Here is a 20196-nt window from a genome sequence, read left to right as displayed (position 1 = left end):
CTCACTCCTACTCATACTTATTTTTTTACCATTATCTTTGATTTTCCAAATGTTCGTAAAAGTCACCTTCAAACATATCTCAGTCCTTCGAGCCAAAATATGAAACGACTCATTCGATTATATTACTCACGGAATGGTCAGATATTATCGCGCAATCAAAGTCAAAGGACAGTGTCACTAAATGCATAAACAAATTCTCAGTTGAAGGAGATCGCGCGTGCAAAGTGACCAGTAATGAAGGGGGCGTTTCATAAGGACACGATGGCCTAACGGGACACCGTTATCGCGACGAAGGATCGACGATTCCGCCTCGAGGGATTACAGTTACGTCAGTGTCGCGCACGCCCACGCGTTTTCCACGGGTGTCCGTTCAAGATCGCGCGGTGATCATCGATCGGACGTGCGACAAGACCGTTTCTGCGGTTTTTCAGCCGTAAAAATCGCGGTCGGTCACTTTCTCTTCCGGCTGGCGAGCACACAAAGGTGACCACGAGGGACGAAGCGAGTAGAGTATCGATCATCCGCTCGCAGGATACGTCCTGCTGCATATCATTCGCTCGACTTGCCCGTCGTCGAGGTCCGTTCCACTCTGCGTCGAAAGACGAATGATAGGTGCAAGATCTTGAGCTGTTAGGTCCTGCTAAGATAAATTAATTCCTTCTATGGCGAGTCTCATGTAGCTCAGTTACTCTGACCATTCTGATTTTGCTTTTCGATTAAAATAATGAATCCGTACTGTCTTTGGAATATCAGTCTTTTATTTCTAGAGTTCGTAAAAGTAATACTCGTAAATTGTAACAGGACTGCTCTGGTTTTCCTCCGTTGCCGGCCATTTCTCATCGGTGTTCAACGAGTGTGATGCTTCTAGCGATAAATCTGCCTCGTATTAGGAACAAGATCGATCTCCAACGAACAGGAATGAGAAGAATTGCTAACGTGAAATAGGAAGGCTGTGCTTTCAAGGCTTATCTACTTTGAGGCTAAAATTCGCGTTTGAGCGTCGAAAAGTCTGTTATTATTTGCGTTAGAATTGCACCTGATTGTCGTTTTGGATTTCAGCGATGAGAAATTTCTTGGGTGAGCTCCAGCTAATCACAGAGTATGAAACAAGACTCACAAATCACCCTGGGAACCCAACAACCTGCATCAAATCAATTTCTTCGAGCCTTGTCCATTCCAAAAAAGCAGCAACGAGTTGATAAATCCATCTCTCGTCTAATCCCATCAGAATTTTTCATAAGCGACGACTTCAGCCTTGCCTCTGCATTATTAGAACCGCGACGGGACGCCAAACAGTTCCCTTATCTCGAAACGTCAGCCTGGAGGAGGCGAGAACCCGTCCTCGGACGAAGAATGGAGTACCTGGGACGCATCCTTTTCTCGTACGTCGTTAAATCAATTCGCGCCAGAGGCAGACGTTCGACCGTGACAGCCGGCGTGAATCCTCGCGCTCGCCGACACTTGTAAACTCGGCTTTAAGGGTACCGAGGGGAGCGGACACACGCTACGACAAAGTGGCCGTGGTGTTCGCGGTGTAACGGCCGTGTGGTTACCGGTTTATCGTGCGAGAATGCCTCCACTGGGGCGCAGATGCGCACACAATGAACAACCGTGGCACGCAAAGGCCCTGGCGAACCCGATCGAACCGTTTTCCACCGCGAATTCGAACAAACGATGCCTCAACGTGATTAATATACCTAATTACTTCGGCCAGCCTCTGCCTCGTCCCTCTTCCCTGCACTTTCAGCTTCTGCGGGGATTTGCAATTAGCCTAAGCACCTTGTAAAACGCGCAAATGGCACTTTCTACTTGTCTCGTTTATTTCTAGGTATGCCATGAGTTATGGAGCAGAGCGTATTTTAACAGTACCGAAGAGAAGGTGTGAGAGGTCCTGAGTTCTCAGTTGCGCTGTTTTCATACCATTTTCTTCGAAATTTTACCTTCCCAAATCTTCAACTTTCCATATTATATCATGTTATAATATTCTGTATCGTCCACTGAGCGTAAAGGCAAAATTTACATTCCAGCAGCTACTTAATGAATGCCCACAACAGTGCACACGGAGAATCGCACAGTACACCTGAATATTACTATTCCAAGAACCATTAACAGGCAATCAACCCTCCTCCTCTCTCAAGAACGCGAACCCCTGAATACAAGGCACGAAAACTGGTCGTAGATCGTCGAGTTCCTCGATCGCCCACGCGGATCACCGCGCGGAGGCAAGCAGGCCTAATCGATGCGTGTTCGATGCGTAAGCCTCGCGGCCGGCCTGATTAATAGCCGCAATTATTATCCAGCTTCCCTCCCTCTTCACCTCGTCGCTCCCTCGAGGACCATTCGTTCCTGTTCTGGTCGTGGAAGCCGCTCACGAGGCACCGCGATCGCCATTCGTCGAGCGGAGCGTGACTCGTAATGAAAGTTCGTAATTAGCGTCGTATGCCTAGGCCGCTACGAAGGAGTCACGCGGATAATAAGGAGCCCGCTGGCTCCTCTCACCGCCCGTTTGTTAGGATTCCTTTCTTTCCGCGAACGCTGCGCGGACAACGTGATATTAGCGGATGACTAACGGGCTTGCAGCCGCGATAGATCGGCGTATAACCGCGATGGTAATAGAGCGATTTCTTCCACGTCGGTCCCGACGACCACCGGGAACCGTTCGCTGGCTCAGCTGGTCATAGGTGGGCGAGCTGTCCTGATCCTTACACAGATAACGTCTTTCGTTTCTAGCTGGATTCTTGCACGTTGCTTGTGGGAGGGTTCGAAAAACATGGAGCCAGCTTTGTACTTGATGGATGACAGTTCCTTATTCCGTGTTTCGTGGTTCATTTCTGGTGCTAGTAGATTCTGTGATTTGTGATTTTGTGTAGGGAGAGTTTCAAGAGAAAATGAAGTTAATAATTAATAAGAGTGGAATGGTGAATGTTATTTATGATGTAAGTAGCGTTTTCGAAATTTCTGCCAACCACTGTCTAATGCGTCGAAAGTACATCTGTCTGTTGCAACTCGTAGATCTCATGAAACTTGGAAATTTTCAGGAAACAGTTAACTGAATTATCTCATCAGGTTCTGAAGCTTCGTGTGGAATCCGAGGTTTGGAAACTTTTATGCTAAAATATCACTCAATCAGCCCGTAGCGGGTGATTCTCCAGAGCAGTCGAAAGCAAGGAAACGAAGGAACTCGCAATAATCCAGACAACCTCTGCGCAGCAATTCTGCTAAACAGCTTGTCGGACACTTTAGTCGTTTAATTGGAAAATGCTTCAACAGGAAAGTTAACCACGAGCTCGAGAGGCAAAAAGTCTAAAGTACACTTTAAAAGTAATCGATAAAGTGAGGAAACTCGCTTGCGAGCTAATGACCGTGATTTAGCTTCTTGATTCTTTCTTCACAGAATAAACTTCTATGTACTTTATTCCACAAACACTATCATTTTCTATCTTAGATTTCGATTAAGAAGATTAAAAACTTCTTGAAAGAGGAATGTGAAGATCCTTTCATTGATTGACAATCAATCAATAAAGTCGGAAGCGCGCAAGAGTCTTCAGTAGATTCAGACATGCCTGGTCAGACACAATGCAAGTGAAATATGTCTTTAAAGGAAATCGATTTTCAGTCATTTTATGGCATACTTCTGACGATAAGAAGTTGATTAAGAGAAGAGAAGGCAAATGATGACCCGAGACGAATCTGTCCCCAGAAGAAACGTCATTGACCACGAAATTTGACAACGAACAGACACTGTCGCTCCCCAGCCGACGTCTAATCGTATTAAATTGTTTCGTAGTCTACCAATTGGTCACGTACCGCGTTCTGACCTCGTTCAATGCTACATCAGAAACTCTCATTTAATTTCAGCTCGACACACGCCGATTAGATACCATGTAAATGCAGGCTTCCGCCAATGCTGACTTGACTTTGAACTTTCCGTGCGGTTACGTGTCGCGTTCCATCCTATTCGCTTTACAATTCAAATTGATAGGAATATTCCCATCCCTAGTAAACATCGCACCTCGCAGTTTTCACATTCGAGACATTTTCTGTGAGAAACTCTTCCCTCGAAGTGAAATGCATGCACGAAGTTCAAGGGAGAAAAAAGGAGCTTAAAAAAAGTCGTCCAAGAAAATATCGATCGCGTTTCACGCTGATTTTCTAACGTTCGATCTCTCCATTTTGAGTCGACCACAGTTCTCCCGGTCGCTGGCAAGTGTTAATAATGCTAATGCATCGACCTCGAGCGGAACGAACCCGCGGCACATCAATATTCATTAGCGGTCCGTCCTACGAGCCGAATAATTCTGCGTGGCCGCGGCGTAACCCACAAACCCAGTGTGTACACGCGCACGATTGCGTGAGAAGTTAACACGTCAAAGGAACCCTTTTCGGACCCACGATTCAAGCCATTCCCATGGACGCTTGTTTGCTCGCGTCTCTCGCCCGTTTCTCCCTAACGAAAGAGTGACAGCTTGTAGCTCGGCGAATGGACATCCCAGGGCTTTATGACTGCTATGTAATTGAGTTTACTGTGCCACTGAAGCAATGGTTATTGTCTGTAGGCCGCCTGACAGAAAACTTGATGGAACTCGAGACTGAAATACCTATTGAACAATTGAACTAGGTATCTCATTTATTGTATTTTAAAGTAATACCTTTCAAATATTTCTGGAATTTTTTTAAATTATTTTTCAAGCTGATTCCATAATAGTAGAAATAAAAATGGCTCCAAGTATGGTTCAGAAGGTCTATTAAATTTTTGTATGCATACAGCGATCAGCTGATTACTAATGAGAATTTTAATACTATCTTCATTTTTTTCTACAACTTGATACAAGTTACTGTAAATTCTGAATAGAACAGCTTTCGACAATGAATTCCATTTCTACTGTGCCCCATATACAATACTGTCCTAACAGGGTTTTCGCAATTTCCCTCGCAAACTGGACCAAACAATTTGCTCGCGGGCCGACAGTGAATTACAGTAGAATTTCGACGACATCCAGGCCACCATCGCGCAATTAAAATTCGTCACACGGGACGTCAGTATCCCGATCGGCCGATTTTCCACCGTGAAGCGTGCAACATCGATTTATTGCTCATGTCGAATGAACTTTACATTGCTCGCGCATCGAGGCGCGTGCACATGTGAGCAGTGTTCACGCGGCCACGTTCAACAAAGGAATCCGTTCCGCTGCGAGATACGATTCGTGCGGCCGTCCCGCCCACGCATCAGCTTCTCTGCTCTCGTGGAACTACTGGAATGCTGTAGTTTCGCTTCCACGGCACCTGAACGTCAATCGATGCGTTCGAACGATATCAAATGCATTCGAATCGTGCCACTAACCCTTTAGTTATGGCTATTGCTATTTCAACGGAGGCTGACCACTGTGCAGCTTTTCCATTCCATGTTGGTTAGTACAATGAACACCGAAAACAATAAGCACTGAAGCAGTTGGGGTCTATACAAGGTCGTCTCAAAATTAAACTACCTATATTTACATTTTTCCAATTTCTACTTGTAGTATACAAAGTATGTACCAAAATCGATCATAAATTCTTTGCAGATGAATTGCAATTTTTTCACCATTATATACACATCATTGGTTTCTGAATTCCCGAAAATTTCGAGAATTATTTTCAAGTTTTTCGCAGTATGAATCTACAGACAAGTCTCAGCGTCCTCGTACTCTGCTGTTTGCGTGGTAAACGTCTGGTGAGCAAACGAAACGTTGCGTTATCTTATCAACAATTCATCTGCGGAATTAGAATGCTCTCCCAGGCGTCTCGTCCGCGACCAAGGCCGCGTAATAAAGGTGTCCCGAGCTCGAAACCAACCGCGAATACGTACCGTCGATATATCGCGACTTATCTAAATCGACAATTTTGCCAGGCGCTCCTGAAGCGAACGACGGAATATCTCTGCATAACATCGCTGTTAGAGGGCCCACGAAATGAAGCTTTCAAGGCACAGAAGATGGCCAGCGCGGATGCTGCGAAGCGAGAAGCTCAAGCCGATTTCCTCCACCTTCCCCAATTTATTCAACGCTCTTCGTGATTTTCGAGCCGCCAAAAATTCCTGGAGCCGGTTCCCAAACTCACCGACCGCGGCGAATCAATTTTATATAAGTCGTTCACGAGCTCCTTACGAGCCTTCCCCAGCGTGGACGAAACGGCGAGTCGTAAAACGTTATGGCTGGTAATCCGAGGTTAACTCAGCAAAAACCGCCGGGGATTCACCCTCCATCACTCTCCCACCCCCATTCTTTCTACTGGTTGCTCTCTGCTGGACGTGAAAGAAGCGACACAGGGTAGCTAGAAACGGAAGTCGTCTGTTAGGAGGCGCGAGGCAGTGGTACAAATTTGCGGTCGCCTTAATGGCCCCAGGAACAACGGAGTGAAATTGATACATTTTTATTGTCTGCAAGGATAATGTTTTCTGGAGGTGCAGTCGGACTCTTTTTAGTGGTGATTGTGGGACGTGTATATATCTTGAATCCTTGTGAAACTGAACTGTAATTACATTAGGTTTTGGAATAATTAGAATATAAAAGGGCAGGAAGATTTTATGCTGTTTTTTGAGAAGGATCTATGTACTATTGTCTTCGAAAAGAAATTGAGGACAGATTTTTCTGGAAGCCTTAACAAAGTAATAAATCCAGATAAAGTGGAATTAATCAGATCTGAAGAATTAATAAATCCTCATACAACTTCTACACTACTTTCTCAAGTTCCGAAATTCGCAGTCGCATTCCACATCGAAGAAAGGCAATATAAAGGGCAGAGTTAGCGTTGCTTGTCCAGAAACAGCGATACGAGATGGGCAACAGAATTCCTCAAGTGTTTCTCGGACAATAAGGAAGTTTCGAAAGTCCAGGCTGAGTTGCGAAGTTTTTTAAATCCGATAATGCGTCCGCGAATCCTCCGTAATATTTAGAGTCGGTCTCAACCTTTCTGCTCCTCGAAAACTTCTCCGTGGACTCGGACGCGGAACTTCGTGATTTTATACCCTTGCTCTCAGAGGAGCTCTTTCTCCCTTCTTGTTTCAACTATTTTGCTGGAGTCCTGCGGACGCAGACGCGAAGGAATTTGGGACGTTGCTTTGCGCAGAAAAGATTCAACGATGACGTGGATACTATATTCAGACCGAGAATGCTTCTTTAGTGTCGCGAAAAGGCTCGATACGCGACGATTTAGTAACCATATGAAGACAAATTTAGGCACAAGTGATCCTCAGGATTCTATATTTAAGTAAATCTACGTTTAGATTGTATTTTTAATAGAACTGAATTTTAACTTATTTTTAGAAGTAGGTACTATGCACCCCAAAATGCTTGACCTCTTTCGCTTCGACTATTATCAGTAATCAATACTGTATCCTTTGGCTATTGAATCAGTTTCAAATTGATAGGGTAATTAATTTGAAAGGTCCTTTTATCGAGTACTCGTTCGATATTACTACTAACCACCGGTCTGGCAAGTACCATAGCAAAACCTCATGAATATTTCATGGGCCGCGAAAGCTTACAACTGGAATGAGTGTTTTAGTGGCCCAGCAGATTGATGTACATCGCGCGAGCGAAGGAATTTCAGCGGAAAGGCACGTTATGCGAAACCTTAAGAGCTAAACGCGATTCCCAGAAGGACCATTTCGGCTCGTTTGTGAATTTCAACAAACAACCTTGGCTAGCCCCATACAGAATCCTCCTACGAGTTAGCGAAACGGACTGTTACACGTTACAGGGAAGAGAGACGAGGCAGAAAAGGGGAACCAGAGAGGAAAGGGAGGCCTCGAATGAATGGATCCGCCTTCGTTCGCGGTAATTTGCGCACGAGCTCATTTGCATGCCAATTAATTGGCCGCGATTACGCAAGATTTATGGTTGTATGCTCGCTCTTGTCGCTGTATCAACCCTGTCGCCGTTGTCTTTTTCGCGGCTCGTATGAATTAAAAATTACAGCATCGAAAGAGCCACGAACACCTCCCCCGATGTTTGCGTCGACGTTCCAGCCTCGAGGCTTATCGTTTGATTTTGTTTCAGCGAGGGCGTGGTCTCGAGAAACGAAAATTAAACAGAGCTGACCAGATGACTGGTGGAGGGGTCATTTACTATTCGAGGTTAAATTCTAAACAGCTTTATAGGGGTCGATTTATGATGTTTTTGGGCTGTCTTGAATTCTTGGAATTTTTAAGAGCAGGGCGCTTGAGAAGTTTAAATTGCACCCTTGAACGCCAATTCACTTCACGAAGTCAATTGCAATGCTGAGCACCTCTCCTGAATGAACACCACTTGTACCGAGAAGCCATAAATAACCATAAATGTAATTTGTAATGATTAAGACAAAGAGGAGAAGACTTGAATGACTCTAATGGGTGATCAATTTCAGAGGAGCACGACACAACCTCCTAGTTTTTATTCCAGAGTAAATTCTAATTCTAAAAAGACACTCCCACATATAGCATAGTTTGAAGAAACGCTTAACTCAGTTCGCAATATTCGATTAGTAAATTTACATTGCTTTACCCAGCAAATAGAAGGAGCAGCGTTTGAGCAAAAACTCGCGACAAGATAAAACCTGGGAAGATATCAATACGCTTTCAGAAGTCTGATTATCAACGTAGTTGCGACCGACTGTCGCATATGCGAGGACAGATGGTACGAAAAAGAGCTTCGCCTCTCGGTTTTCGCCATTGCGTGCGAAAAGAATTCATCGAACGGAACGGTTTTCCTCTCCAGTTGCTGGCTTCTCGCCAGCGAGCCTCTATTCGAGATGTCCAATCAATCTGTCCCCAGTGTGCATGGAAAAGACGGAAAATCTGCTGGCCTCGATACCAGAACGACTATCGAAATTTCAAGGGAACGCAAGCAAGAACGCTATCGAATGGCTACACGTCACTTATTTCAACGTCCATCGTTATCTCTGCCCAATAATTACTCGGCATAGGAACGCGTACTATTCTGTGGTAGGTATTCTTCAATAACTATAATTTACTTGCAAATATATCTGCTCGAAATTGCCATCGCTAGCTACAGCAAAATTACATTTTGCATTGTCATGCAGATTAACTGGAAACAGAACTGGAAATTTGAATGGTGCAAATTGGAAAAATACGAGCACAGAGAAGCAAACAATATCGCAGCTGTTGGTATAGCTTTATCTAATCGAGTTCAGAGTCTTATCACCATCCCCTTCGCGTGTTTCTTTATTCAAACACAGTCCATCCAAAAATTGCAAGTAAAAAGGCCGAAGGCAAGCTAAGCTTCATGGAAACCCTGGATAAAGGTAAACTCAATAGATTTCTTTTTCCAATATGAACACTCGTTATTAATTGATATGATACGATAATAAATTACTTTTCTGAACGATTGCTTACTTTAGTAAGCTTGTTATTTCCATGGATCGCGATAAGAATACACTGACAATCTTGGCAAACTTTATGATCAAAGTCAGTCGTTGCTGACTTTTGGTTCGCCAGAGAGGATCTTGAAGAAACTGAAAGATACAGTTGGGAAGCAGGTGAGGATGAGCCTGGAAAGTGAGTGACGTAAGTGTGCTATATAGTACCCATTTTTATCAGAACTCAAGAATAATTTTCTTAACTTAATGATACTTTCCAGGTCTAAAATCAGTTGCTCTCAAATGTGTCACAAACTGTGGAGAACACTTTTCAGCTTTGACTGTACAAGGTTTCTACGTAATACACCACTATTAATCACTCGAGTGCGTGATACCAGATAACGCATCAGCAGATAAATGATATTGCTTCTCAAATTATGCACTCTGAATGGCAGTACCAGGCCCAAACCCAACCGCTCCCAACTGCAAACACGCTCTGACATGGGAAGAAAACGCAACAAAGTTTGTAGAAAAGGAGAAAGTTCGAATTAATAGAGCGATCTACAAGCTGTGTACAAGTATCAAGTGTTAATCCAAGAATATCCACAGCCTAGAAACCTCCAACTACCGTGCAAGCCGTGGATACATAAGACATCGTCGCGAACGTCGAGAATTCTACGTCTTTGCTAGAACTATGTTATTAAGGTTTGTACACACTAATACAACAAAACGATCAGCTGTGTTTTTAAGTATGATATGGAACTATTCATAACAGAATCAAATTTTCATTGAATTTCAGAAGCTTCAGTAATACAGAATAATGAATGTTAATGAATCTGTATAGTAAATTGAAAATTATTGCAATACTTGGTTTGGAAAAAAATTATTCTACAATTGCAATTCATTGCACAGGACTTCTGCTACTGCTTCCTATAGTACGAGTACTTTATCTAATGTATGAGTATTTGACTGATAAACGAAGCATTTCCTTAAAAATAATGCGCTATAACATAGCAGTAGTGCAATCAACAAATAAAGAAGATATAGATAAGGAAGAAATTCTATGAAGAAAGCAATCTATGAACCCTATTATCACATCTGTTAAATAAATTCCACTTTTATCCATCTTCATTGCCAAAGAAACTTGCTTATATTTAACAATTCTAACATAATAAGGACCCTAAAACCTATCTTCTACAAAAAAATAACTAACCAAAAACCCTATAACGCTAAATTCCATTTATACTCATTGGCCTGCACAGTGCGGACCCTATTCTACTTAAAAAGCGTTCTCCACCATCCCAGGCATTCCCCCACGAGTTCGCCAAGAGGGTTGCCGTCTAGTGTGTACAAGCCCTAAGCCCGCGGCGCGGCGAATTTAGAACGCAACAAGAAGAAACCGCGCTGGGCGACACGGCTAAGAAACAGAGGAGAAAAAAAGCCAAGGAAGAAGGAAAGAAACGTGGACGGAACGTGGCGCAAGTACCTCATTGGTGGAACCGTGACCGTTCATCTTGCCGTCACCTCTGGTATCCCATTACCGGTCTGCGGCGAAACGCTCCAAGGATCGTTCACCTTCTCGCATCGGTTCTCGAAAATGGCGCATCTCGCACTTCGTCCTTCCCTGCAGCCTCCCTGCCGGCTCCACGCCACCCGTCGACCTGTCCTTCACCCACGAAAACGATCAAATCCCAGCCAGAGAGGCCACTCTCGATTTTCGTTAGGCCGGTCAACGCCGGTCAAGGTCACGCCGCGATCCACGCCGATACTAATTTTGGCGGCGTGTCTTCAGGTTCGACGACCCTCCGCGTGCTACGAGCACTGACACGTTTTCACCGCACAATTTCAGGAATTTTATCGTTGCATCGAGAGTTTAGTGAATTGAGGCCACGATGGATGCTAAGACTGTTCATCAAGAAATAGTTACCCCATAGGTGGTTCAAGCTCGAAGGTCGCGGATCCTTGGAAACTGTTCTTCTGGTTCACACAATATCACTGCACTTCACTATCATCGTGTTGGTTCCTCAGTTGTGTTATAGTCTTTGGTAACTAGTTCTAATTGCATGAAAATTGAGTCCACAGGTTGCGAGAGCTGGTGATGGCTCGTGAAGAGGCGAGAGGTTTTTGCAGCACCAAGTTCAGGTTTAGGCGAGCGTTAAGGATTGAAAGAATAGAGGAATATGGATTCCTCGAAGGATCGAGTACCGTCGGCGAATCGATCTTTCCCACGTCCTTCGCGTTGGAGCGCTGTTCGCGGACTGGAGAGCTCCGCATCGCGCGTGCACGGAGCCCATCGCTATCGCCGCAGGTAGACACCCCACCAAATACACGTACAACCGGCAGAAAATTTGTGGTCGAATCTTAACAACCCGCTGTTACGCTGACGACGTTAAGAATTATATACGAGTACTTCCTGATTTATTGTCAATATCCCCGCCACCGTTGTGAATATTTATTTCGTAATGTATAGACAGCATTCCTTATTTGTCGAGCGCGCGCATTTATTACCGCCGCAAATAATTCACGCTTCGACGGTGCTCGCAGCGCCTCCGGTGACTTAAACGAAGGGAAATTGGAGTTTGAAGGGTGCCTGTTAACGCCTCGATACTCAAAACTGTTATTCTCGCGAGGAGACTCTTTTTAACGAGTGGTCTTGCAGGTGCATCTTGTATCGCACTTTGCATTCAAATTATTATGGAGTATTTCAGTTTGTACTCGGTTTCTAAAAAATTCAGAACAACTATTTCTTTGCACTATGGTTTACACTTCTGCAGAAGTGCATAAGATGCACCTTATTTTTGTACCTACACACAGGACACTAAAGCAAGGTAAGTAAAGTGGATCAGTGAATTAGGGTACAGTACAAATACTAATCCATAGTGAAGAAAATGAAGTACCAACATCGAAGACTAACTTTGCTCCGTTCCACGGTCGCTCAGGGAACACGATGGCACAGTTCCTTGCATAATACCAATAAATCGACAGCAGAGTGGTGCACGCGACCGTGTAAATTGTGCCTACTTTCGCGACACGGTATCGCAACACGCGCACTCGCGGATGTTATTAGTCATTAGGCCAATGTTACCGGCCGCCAAGTCAATGTCACGACACCGCGAACTTCTTTTCGTTCGCCATGTTTATCCAGCGTCTCGTCTTACTCAGTCTCGATCCTCGTCTCGATCCGGCCCCTCTTCTTTCGATCAATAGCCCCGACCCCGCTTCGAATCCCGTTACAGCCCCTCGCACGCGATCGCATCGATTTTCCTTCCGCGATTCGAAAACGTGCACGCGCGTACGCCTGCACGCAAAATGCGCAATGCAAATTGATTGGGAGTGACTTTTTAGAAAATACATGTGAAAAGGTGGAATAAAATCTCGAGAAAGAGTTTCGAGAAAACTGAGGATTAAGATTAGGTTTCGAAGAGTCGTGTCTGAGAATGAGTTAGCTTCTTATATTTGTTCAGTGATCCACGCTTCTGCTGATATAACAGCAGTCCACCCATGATCATCTTACAGAGAAGCAAGAACGTGTTCATTGCTTGCAAAAATGTGAAATTTCTTTTACTCCCACTCGCACCGAGTCCCTCTTAATCAACCACTCGCCCCATCTGCTTCCTCCTATTCATCTCTGTTTCTTAAATCAACACCGGGCAACAATCCTACATTCATCACAAACAAGGGTATCAAGGTGGATCATATCCAAGCTGCTGATGGTGCATCAGCTCTCAGAGCCGCGAACGAAAATAAAGAGGAGAGGAGAGATAAAGATGATCAGAAGCAACGTTCCAGCTCTCGCCTCCCCGTGGAAACAATGCCACCAGTCTTCAAGCTCTAGACTCATTCTCCTTCGCGAAAATTCCTCCTGGCCCTCCACCTACCGCCAGCAATATCCTGCTCCTCTGTGCCCTCTGTTCTTTCTCTCGATTAAACGTCGCCTCCGTGAAGGTACGTCGAAGAGCGTGGGTTAATATCGACGTTGCACCTGGGCGTATCTCCGCCACGAGCGTAGAGGGGAAGAAAGAAGGAGGAAGATAAAGAAGCGTGCCGGGGACGATGAACGAGGGGAAGAAGAGGAAGAAGAAGAAGGAAGAAGAGAGAGGACCGGGGACCAACGTTACCCATCGTCTGGTTTCCCCGGTTCTTGCCGCCTGTTTACAATCTTGGAAGGCCGAGGTGGTGGTACACACCGTGCTACCACCAGGTATGGTAGCCGCGGGTTTCGTACTTGGCGAGGACGAGATGTGACCACGGCTTACAACAGCGGACGGTCGATGCACCTCGCGACGTAGGCCGAGCAAGTAAGCCCCGTCGGTGTGCATCCCGGTTCAAAGAGGCTCAAGCCACTAAAAGGGCTTGCTCGTTCAGCTTAGAGTTCCCGAGCTCCTCCCTCTTCCACGAGCCAGGCTACCAGTTAACCGCAAAGATGACCGTGCGCCGCGAACAAGGACGCTTTCAGGAGGAGCTCGCCTATCGGGAACGCTCCGACACGAATCCCTTTACTTTGGAAATGAGCCACGAGGGTAAACGACGATCGACACGGGTCAGGAAGTTGGCCGACGCAGGGGCTAGTTTGTTATCCTCGACACTTCGATGTTTGAGAAACTAATGGTGTTTGAGAATTTCGGGGATCGATAGCTCGCCGAGGAAGTTCTAGCTGCTGTAGATGACTAGTACCGGGAACTGGCGAGCGAAAGAGGACACCAGGCGCGTTGGGAGGTTCCCGCGACCTTCGATCTCAAGGAAACATCTGGTTCTCCATATTCGACGATGTCGTTCGTTAGCTCGTTCCTGCGTCCAGCGGTTCTCAGCTCGTCCCGAGTACAATTCCGAGAGATACGACGTTATAGCTAAACGGTGTTATCGATATCCTCGTGCACACCTATCTCGCGAGATACGCGCGCGATGCATACTTCATTCGTGTATACAGTAGCGTATAACGTTACGCGGGACTTTAGATAGGAGTGCTTCATGGCGACCTTCCGTCAGGACGCGAATAAGGATGATAGCCAAGCCGCTGATTAGGATACGCAGGGGATTTCTCGAATCACAGGTATTTGAGGCGGCCGACGGAGTAAGATGTTCGACAATCTTCCTGCGAGATCTTTGCATTCGCGTAATTAATTGCTCCCATGTGTAGGTAACGCTTGTGTGGTCCAGGCATCGCAGATGCTACGGGTTCAAGGTGACGAGGTATGAAGCGACTACTATGACCGCACTCACAAGGAATTGCATAATACCAGTGAAGGCTGATGTACCACAATACCGCGAAGGGTGGCTAAGAGATGACGCGACTGTGTGACAACTCCTGGAAGGAACCGAGGCCTGCGTCGAATTTCAAAACGTCCAGAAGTGAACGTGACCTACGCGGAATTCTTCCATGAAACAAACTGCCGGTTGCTTTTGCGCCCCCTCGACGGAGCAATAACGTTCGTGCCGAGGTACATAAACTTAATAAGCCTGAATCCCTGGCGATCTCCGCGATCCTAGGGCAACGAATGAAGATCGATGACGCGATAGATCCCTAAAGCAGCGTATCGAATCAAGGATCTCCTACTTCGCTCAACGTTTCCTCTCGTTAATATCAGGAAGCCGTTCTCGAATCACCAATTAGACCGGAATTGTTATCTTTTTCCCCCGACCAATAATCGTGACAGAACAAACAGGCTCAATAATCGCGCATAGAACTGGATACTCGAGCGGAGTAGCCTTCCACCAATGGGCTGATAATCTATCGGGCTGATCTCGCTAATTAAACTTTATGCCTTCCGTTGCTTTTTTTCTCCGCCTATCGAAATGTCATTCGCAACTGGCCGCTAATTGCCTGGCAGTAATGACAAGTTCAACGAAAGTCCGCGATGAAGACGAGACTATCAGCGTTCGTCGGGCTTCTTAAATGTTAATCGCGCGCTGCCTCGGGACTCTTTTGCTTTCACCGTGTCAGCCCTAACCGATCTGCGCTGCTGCTGAATCGTTCAGCGTCCCGCTTGGTAATGGAAGCTCTTTCCCGTCGAAATGGACGTATCAAAGGGATCGGGGCCAACCGTTTTGTTCGCGGCTGGCACAAAACCATCGTAACAAACGACGTCCTGGCACTTACAGAAGCTAGTCGTGCTCTCCTACTGTCTCAGGCACGTTCTCCGCGACGTCCAGCGTTCATCCTTCCGCTGCGCTCTGTCGAACGACTCGCGTTGCATCTGTGTGCAAGCGTGACACACGAGCGCTTCAAGATACGAAGAAGGCAAGGTAAGTGAGGCTCGTGCCCTGCCCGGTGACTGAACCCACACCGCATTTCACACAAGGAAGCTCGGCCAGAGGTCTATTCGCGCACGGACACACGCTCACGCCGACAGCCGTCGTATCGAGAGACTTCGGGGAACCGAGAATCTCATCGGCCACGCCATTGGTGCTCGAATTAAGATGCATCTACTAACTGGGATCTGCGGCGTGGCTCTCGATGACTTCCGGTACCATTCCGCGAAGGGCCGCGGTATCGTTCGTCGCGTCAGAAAAATTAACGACAAGGCTATCTATGCTCGATGAGAGAGGGCAGGCCGACTTAACCGAGAGCGTTTTGTTTTCCGTGTCCGAGGCACGGGAGATTTGTTTGAGTACCAGGAAGTACGAGACCCGTGCTCGCCACGGAGAGCCTCTTCATGTACGAGGAAGTGCTCTCCACGTTCCCACCCTGTCGCGGACTTTCCGAGAAGAGGCTAGTCGATTGTAAACACTAATTCGTGGCAAGTGACACGGGGGGGTTTGATCGTCGTTTGCTCGATCGAATAACCAGGGAAAAATTAGGATCGCTTACCTTATCCTCGCAGGTCTTGTGGCAGATGTACTTGCAGACTGAAATAAAAAAAAGGAAAACTTGAAGAGGAATGACTGTGAAAAATGCTCTGATTAATTTTTTTCCCGCAGATAATAAAAAATTCCGAATATTTTTTACAATAGTAATTTTTTAAAAAACTTTACTAAAAAATGAGATTTGGAGCTTTAGAATATACTTACTGAAAAATAATTAATCATATCGACATTTTTTTAAGAAATGCAGTCGTCTACTTTAAGACACGTTTGAGCTACGCGCCAATTTCTCGAGCCGAGTATTCCCCGCGCTTTTTTACCATCTACCGCTCAGTTAGTCGTACCGACCGAACTCTTCCCGGTTCCTAACAGCGTAGAGAATGACCTTATCGACTCACCTCTGCAGCACGACGCCTGTTTGATCACCGCCTGATGGCACAAATGGCACGGGCGCGGCTTGCGCAACTGCTTCGTCCGGAACACGTGACATTGCGGTTCAAAATCGCTCTGCAAGCAATCCAAACGAAAGAAACGATTAATTAACCCGATAATTGTCCCTGTCTTGGGTGAAAGACATCGATAAACGTTCATCAGACATCTGACGTGTTACAGATGCTCTCAAGACCTTTTCCATACATTTCTTCCACCGTGCTCCGATTAATTAGTGAACGAGGGCCTCTTGACTGGTTACTTTCAACAAGGTCTAGACGTTCTAAATGAACCGCCTGTTCAGCGGTGCTTCGACGCCACAAAAAACTCTCGCTTCTACTTGAAATTGTTCTCGAGGACACGGCTAACCCAACACGACCACGACGAGAACCTCTCCAAGTCGACCAGCGTAAAATTCATTATGAGAGGAGACTCGAGGGAAAGGATTCATCTGTCTTCGGAGAGATTGTCGCCTCCCGCGACTTCGCCTCAACCCTCAATCCGTTAACAGCGCATAAGCGGCTACGCGAGGCACTTTGGAAAGGCAGTTCGCAGAGTTATGCGCAAATAAGCGACTGGAGCACTTACGAGCCCCCAATGCGCGGCTTCCGATTACAGACAACACCCAACTATTCACGAAGTGGATACCTTATGCTTTCACCCGCGTCCATCGATCCTATTCCTGGAAAACAATACGTGGAACGGAGCCAAATTTTGCGTACCACCACGTCGCTCGACGCTGCTTAGCGATTCCCATCGCGATGGCAAATAATTCAATCGGCTTTCAGGGAACTCGATCTGCGCCTTTCGATACATGCCTCGAGGGAAGCAGAGAAAACTGGAGATCTTTCGAGTCCTTATTGACTTAGAAGTTTCTGATTCCTTTGACAATCTTGTTTAACTTCTTTGGGGATACTATAACTCATGTGAAAATCTAGTTTTTGTTTTAATTCAAATACCATTTGAAGATGGAGATAGACTTCTGTGTACAGACATCTTCACATGAAAAGACTCGAAGGCATTCTTGAAGACAAATTCTCCATTCACAAGCATACCGAATCCAGCAAGATTCCTCCACTCCATTGAACTCCCAAGGACCCGCAACTGCAGGAAATATTTCTGTGTCATTAGTTTCACGCAGCCAGCAATTAACCCAATACCAGAAGGCATGCAACATCGGCCTAGCATTCCACGCAGATTCCCGCGTTTTCGTTATCAAGCCTCAAAGTGTTCCGCGGCGTTGATCGACGACGCAACCAGACGTCTTTTCATCGATTCACCAGCAACGATTCGCGAGAATCGGGCTCGGACAACGGCGTTTCTTCCAGCCGATGCGATAATGCCGCGCGTTTTACTGATAAGCCGTTCTCAATGAAAATCCCACGACATTATCGCTCGTGGTTACTGTTCATTCGCTTTATCGGAGCAAAGTTTGCCCCGACCGACAGCGTGACTGCTGTAAACGCGGCACCGAGCCAGGCGACATAGATTGTAAAATACCGAGCCATTAAGGGGCGGTAATATTTTGTAATTATCAGCTTTATCGCCCCCACTGCGAGTCACGGACTGAATTACAGTGACTCGACGCGGTCGAAGCACGGAGGCGGAAGAACGAGCTTCCTTATTGGTTACTGTATGCAAAAGTTCTCGCAGTGTTCGCTGTCATCGCGAACGTGGTCACGTAGCCACCCTCGTCTTCATCTCGTTTTTATTGCACGATGAATCGCCTTTCTATATCAGCTCGTTCGAATGATGCATGCTACTATATTTGTCGGATATTATTCGTTTGATTATATTCTGTATGGATGGAATACCGTTCGAGTGATTCTCATTTAGTCGTATATTTGTGAATGTCCCGCATGGACTTGCGGACAAATATTTTCCATTGTTTGTGTTTAACAAGTTTGCTCTTAAAACAAATGTTGAGGGATAAAAATACAACCCACAGAAAAACTGATTCTATTGAATTTCTCTTCCGTAGCACTTCGTTTCTGGATGCAGTACCGAGGAAACATTATGAATAAGTTATAAATTCATACTGTTGTGATGTCTGTATTGATTTCCGATTTCGCTTAGCAATTTTTCACTGTGCAGAAACTAGAAAGTTGTTAATTTCTGATATTTGTAATATTTGTGGATGGAATCACACCAAATTTTTAGCTGTTACACTTGTAAACCATTGTCATAGTATCACCCTTACCATTAGCCCAACTTCACTCCATCCTGCAATTCAGTTTAAGCCTCTACGTGGCAGAAGCCGCAGTCGTGTCATAACCGTTAAGATTCCAGGTCGTCGTTCATCCTCAGTATCCCCTTAGCAACGAAATCCCCCTAACTCCACTAAGGTCAAGCAAAATTCCAAACTCGTTCTGTCACGGTGTTTCATCGTAATCCTCTCGCGTGCCTAAACCTCGAACATTACTGCTTCCCAGCGCATATGCTGAACCTCGTTGTTGAAAAAAAATACAGCGCATGGGGTCACCACCACCGACCTCTGTCCAACAACGAGGAGTTTGAAGAGAGAATGACACGACGATCACGAGATTTCAATGGATTTTCTCGAAGATTAAGGATCAATTAATCGTACGTGATCAATGGCGACCAGTTATTCGCGAGGCATCAAAGGTCACATGCACTAATGAATCCAGCAATTAGTTACCGACGTATGTATGCAATCACCACCGGCGTCGAGATAAAGTTAACTTACTGTGAAATTGTGTACAATGATGGGAAAGAACGCGGTGTTTTTATTAATGGGTCTTGTTGGAATGTCCGAATGATGAATCGAATGATTAACGGAGAAGGGCAAAGCTAAGTGGCGTAGAGATTTTGCGTAACACCGATTACTGGATGATTGCTGATACACAGGTTCGCCTGAGAAACCAATTAGCTCCTTTGCCAACGGAATTGTTTACTTGAGTTATTGCTCTCGTTAATATACCTCTTCTGGTATTTGGGGTTGCCTATTTTTGATGACCCCTTGATCATTTTTACTTTATCTCCATAAGGTTCATATCCACAGTAAATTGAGACTGTCTACAGCATACCTAAAATTTTAACTGAGTACTAATCAATTCTCTTACTTTTTTTGGAATTATTCTGGTTAAAACACAGCCCATCTTGGAAGAAAATACAATTTCCTTAGAACCTACCACAACCCCATTCCAAAAACCGTGACCTATCAATTCCACAGTCTATCCCATCACTCCTGAAGTACAATATCCCGTCCCAACTCCGTCGAACACCCTTAGCAAATCTCCCCCTCTCCCGTATCAAGCTCCAACATCAAAATTCAATTTCGCCTTCAATCTTTGAGCACCAGATGCCCATCCACCTCTAAATATTTGAGAACGCAGGAACTCGATCACGCGTTGACCCGGATACCAACTGAAACGCGCGAGTAACCGCGACTCGGCCGAAAATTGGATCTCCTATAGGCGTTACCGTGGCCAAAGGTTCGCAAAGTGCGAAAACGTGACAGAATGTGGCACGGTTCCGCGCGAGCGAGCGTGGCGAGCGTCGAAGTAACATTAGAAGGTGCAGAACGGATGGTAAAACGGGGATCGAGTCGAGTTTCCATGGGGGTTGAGACAGCAGGCGACACAGCCAAATTTCTAGCGCGGTCGTTGATTA

The 20196-nt window shown here is 45.7% G+C and overlaps 2 protein-coding genes and 1 long non-coding RNA gene across 4 annotated transcripts in view; 2 read left to right on the top strand and 1 right to left on the bottom strand.

Annotated features, from left to right (window-relative positions):
* By (focal adhesion protein tensin) overlaps positions 1-20196 on the bottom strand; it is a 140851-nt gene that overhangs the window by 72689 nt on the left and 47966 nt on the right. Inside the window, exons 2-3 of one of the 2 annotated variants that reach the window (XM_076386056.1) lie at positions 16533-16641; positions 16142-16179 (exon numbers count right to left, since the gene is read on the bottom strand). In XM_076386056.1, the coding sequence (XP_076242171.1) occupies positions 16142-16179; positions 16533-16641 (147 nt within the window). Of the gene's footprint in view, positions 1-10819; positions 11173-16141; positions 16180-16532; positions 16642-20196 lie in introns of those variants that run through there. The other variant, XM_076386048.1, reaches the window with a different exon arrangement.
* On the top strand, positions 8409-9255 carry LOC143184150 (uncharacterized). Its single transcript, XM_076386182.1, has 3 exons — positions 8409-8651; positions 8733-8959; positions 9058-9255. Exons 2-3 carry the CDS (start codon positions 8795-8797, stop codon positions 9253-9255), a joined length of 363 nt encoding a protein of 120 aa, XP_076242297.1. The 5' UTR covers positions 8409-8651; positions 8733-8794.
* LOC143184149 (uncharacterized) lies at positions 9405-10400 on the top strand. The gene is made up of 3 exons (XR_013002726.1): positions 9405-9541; positions 9615-10038; positions 10133-10400. It is a non-coding gene; the product is annotated as an uncharacterized LOC143184149 (long non-coding RNA).

This window comes from Calliopsis andreniformis, chromosome 9 (assembly GCF_051401765.1).
Source record: "Calliopsis andreniformis isolate RMS-2024a chromosome 9, iyCalAndr_principal, whole genome shotgun sequence".
NCBI classification, from domain to species: domain Eukaryota; kingdom Metazoa; phylum Arthropoda; class Insecta; order Hymenoptera; family Andrenidae; genus Calliopsis; species Calliopsis andreniformis.
This window is presented reverse-complemented; position numbering and strand designations above follow the sequence as displayed.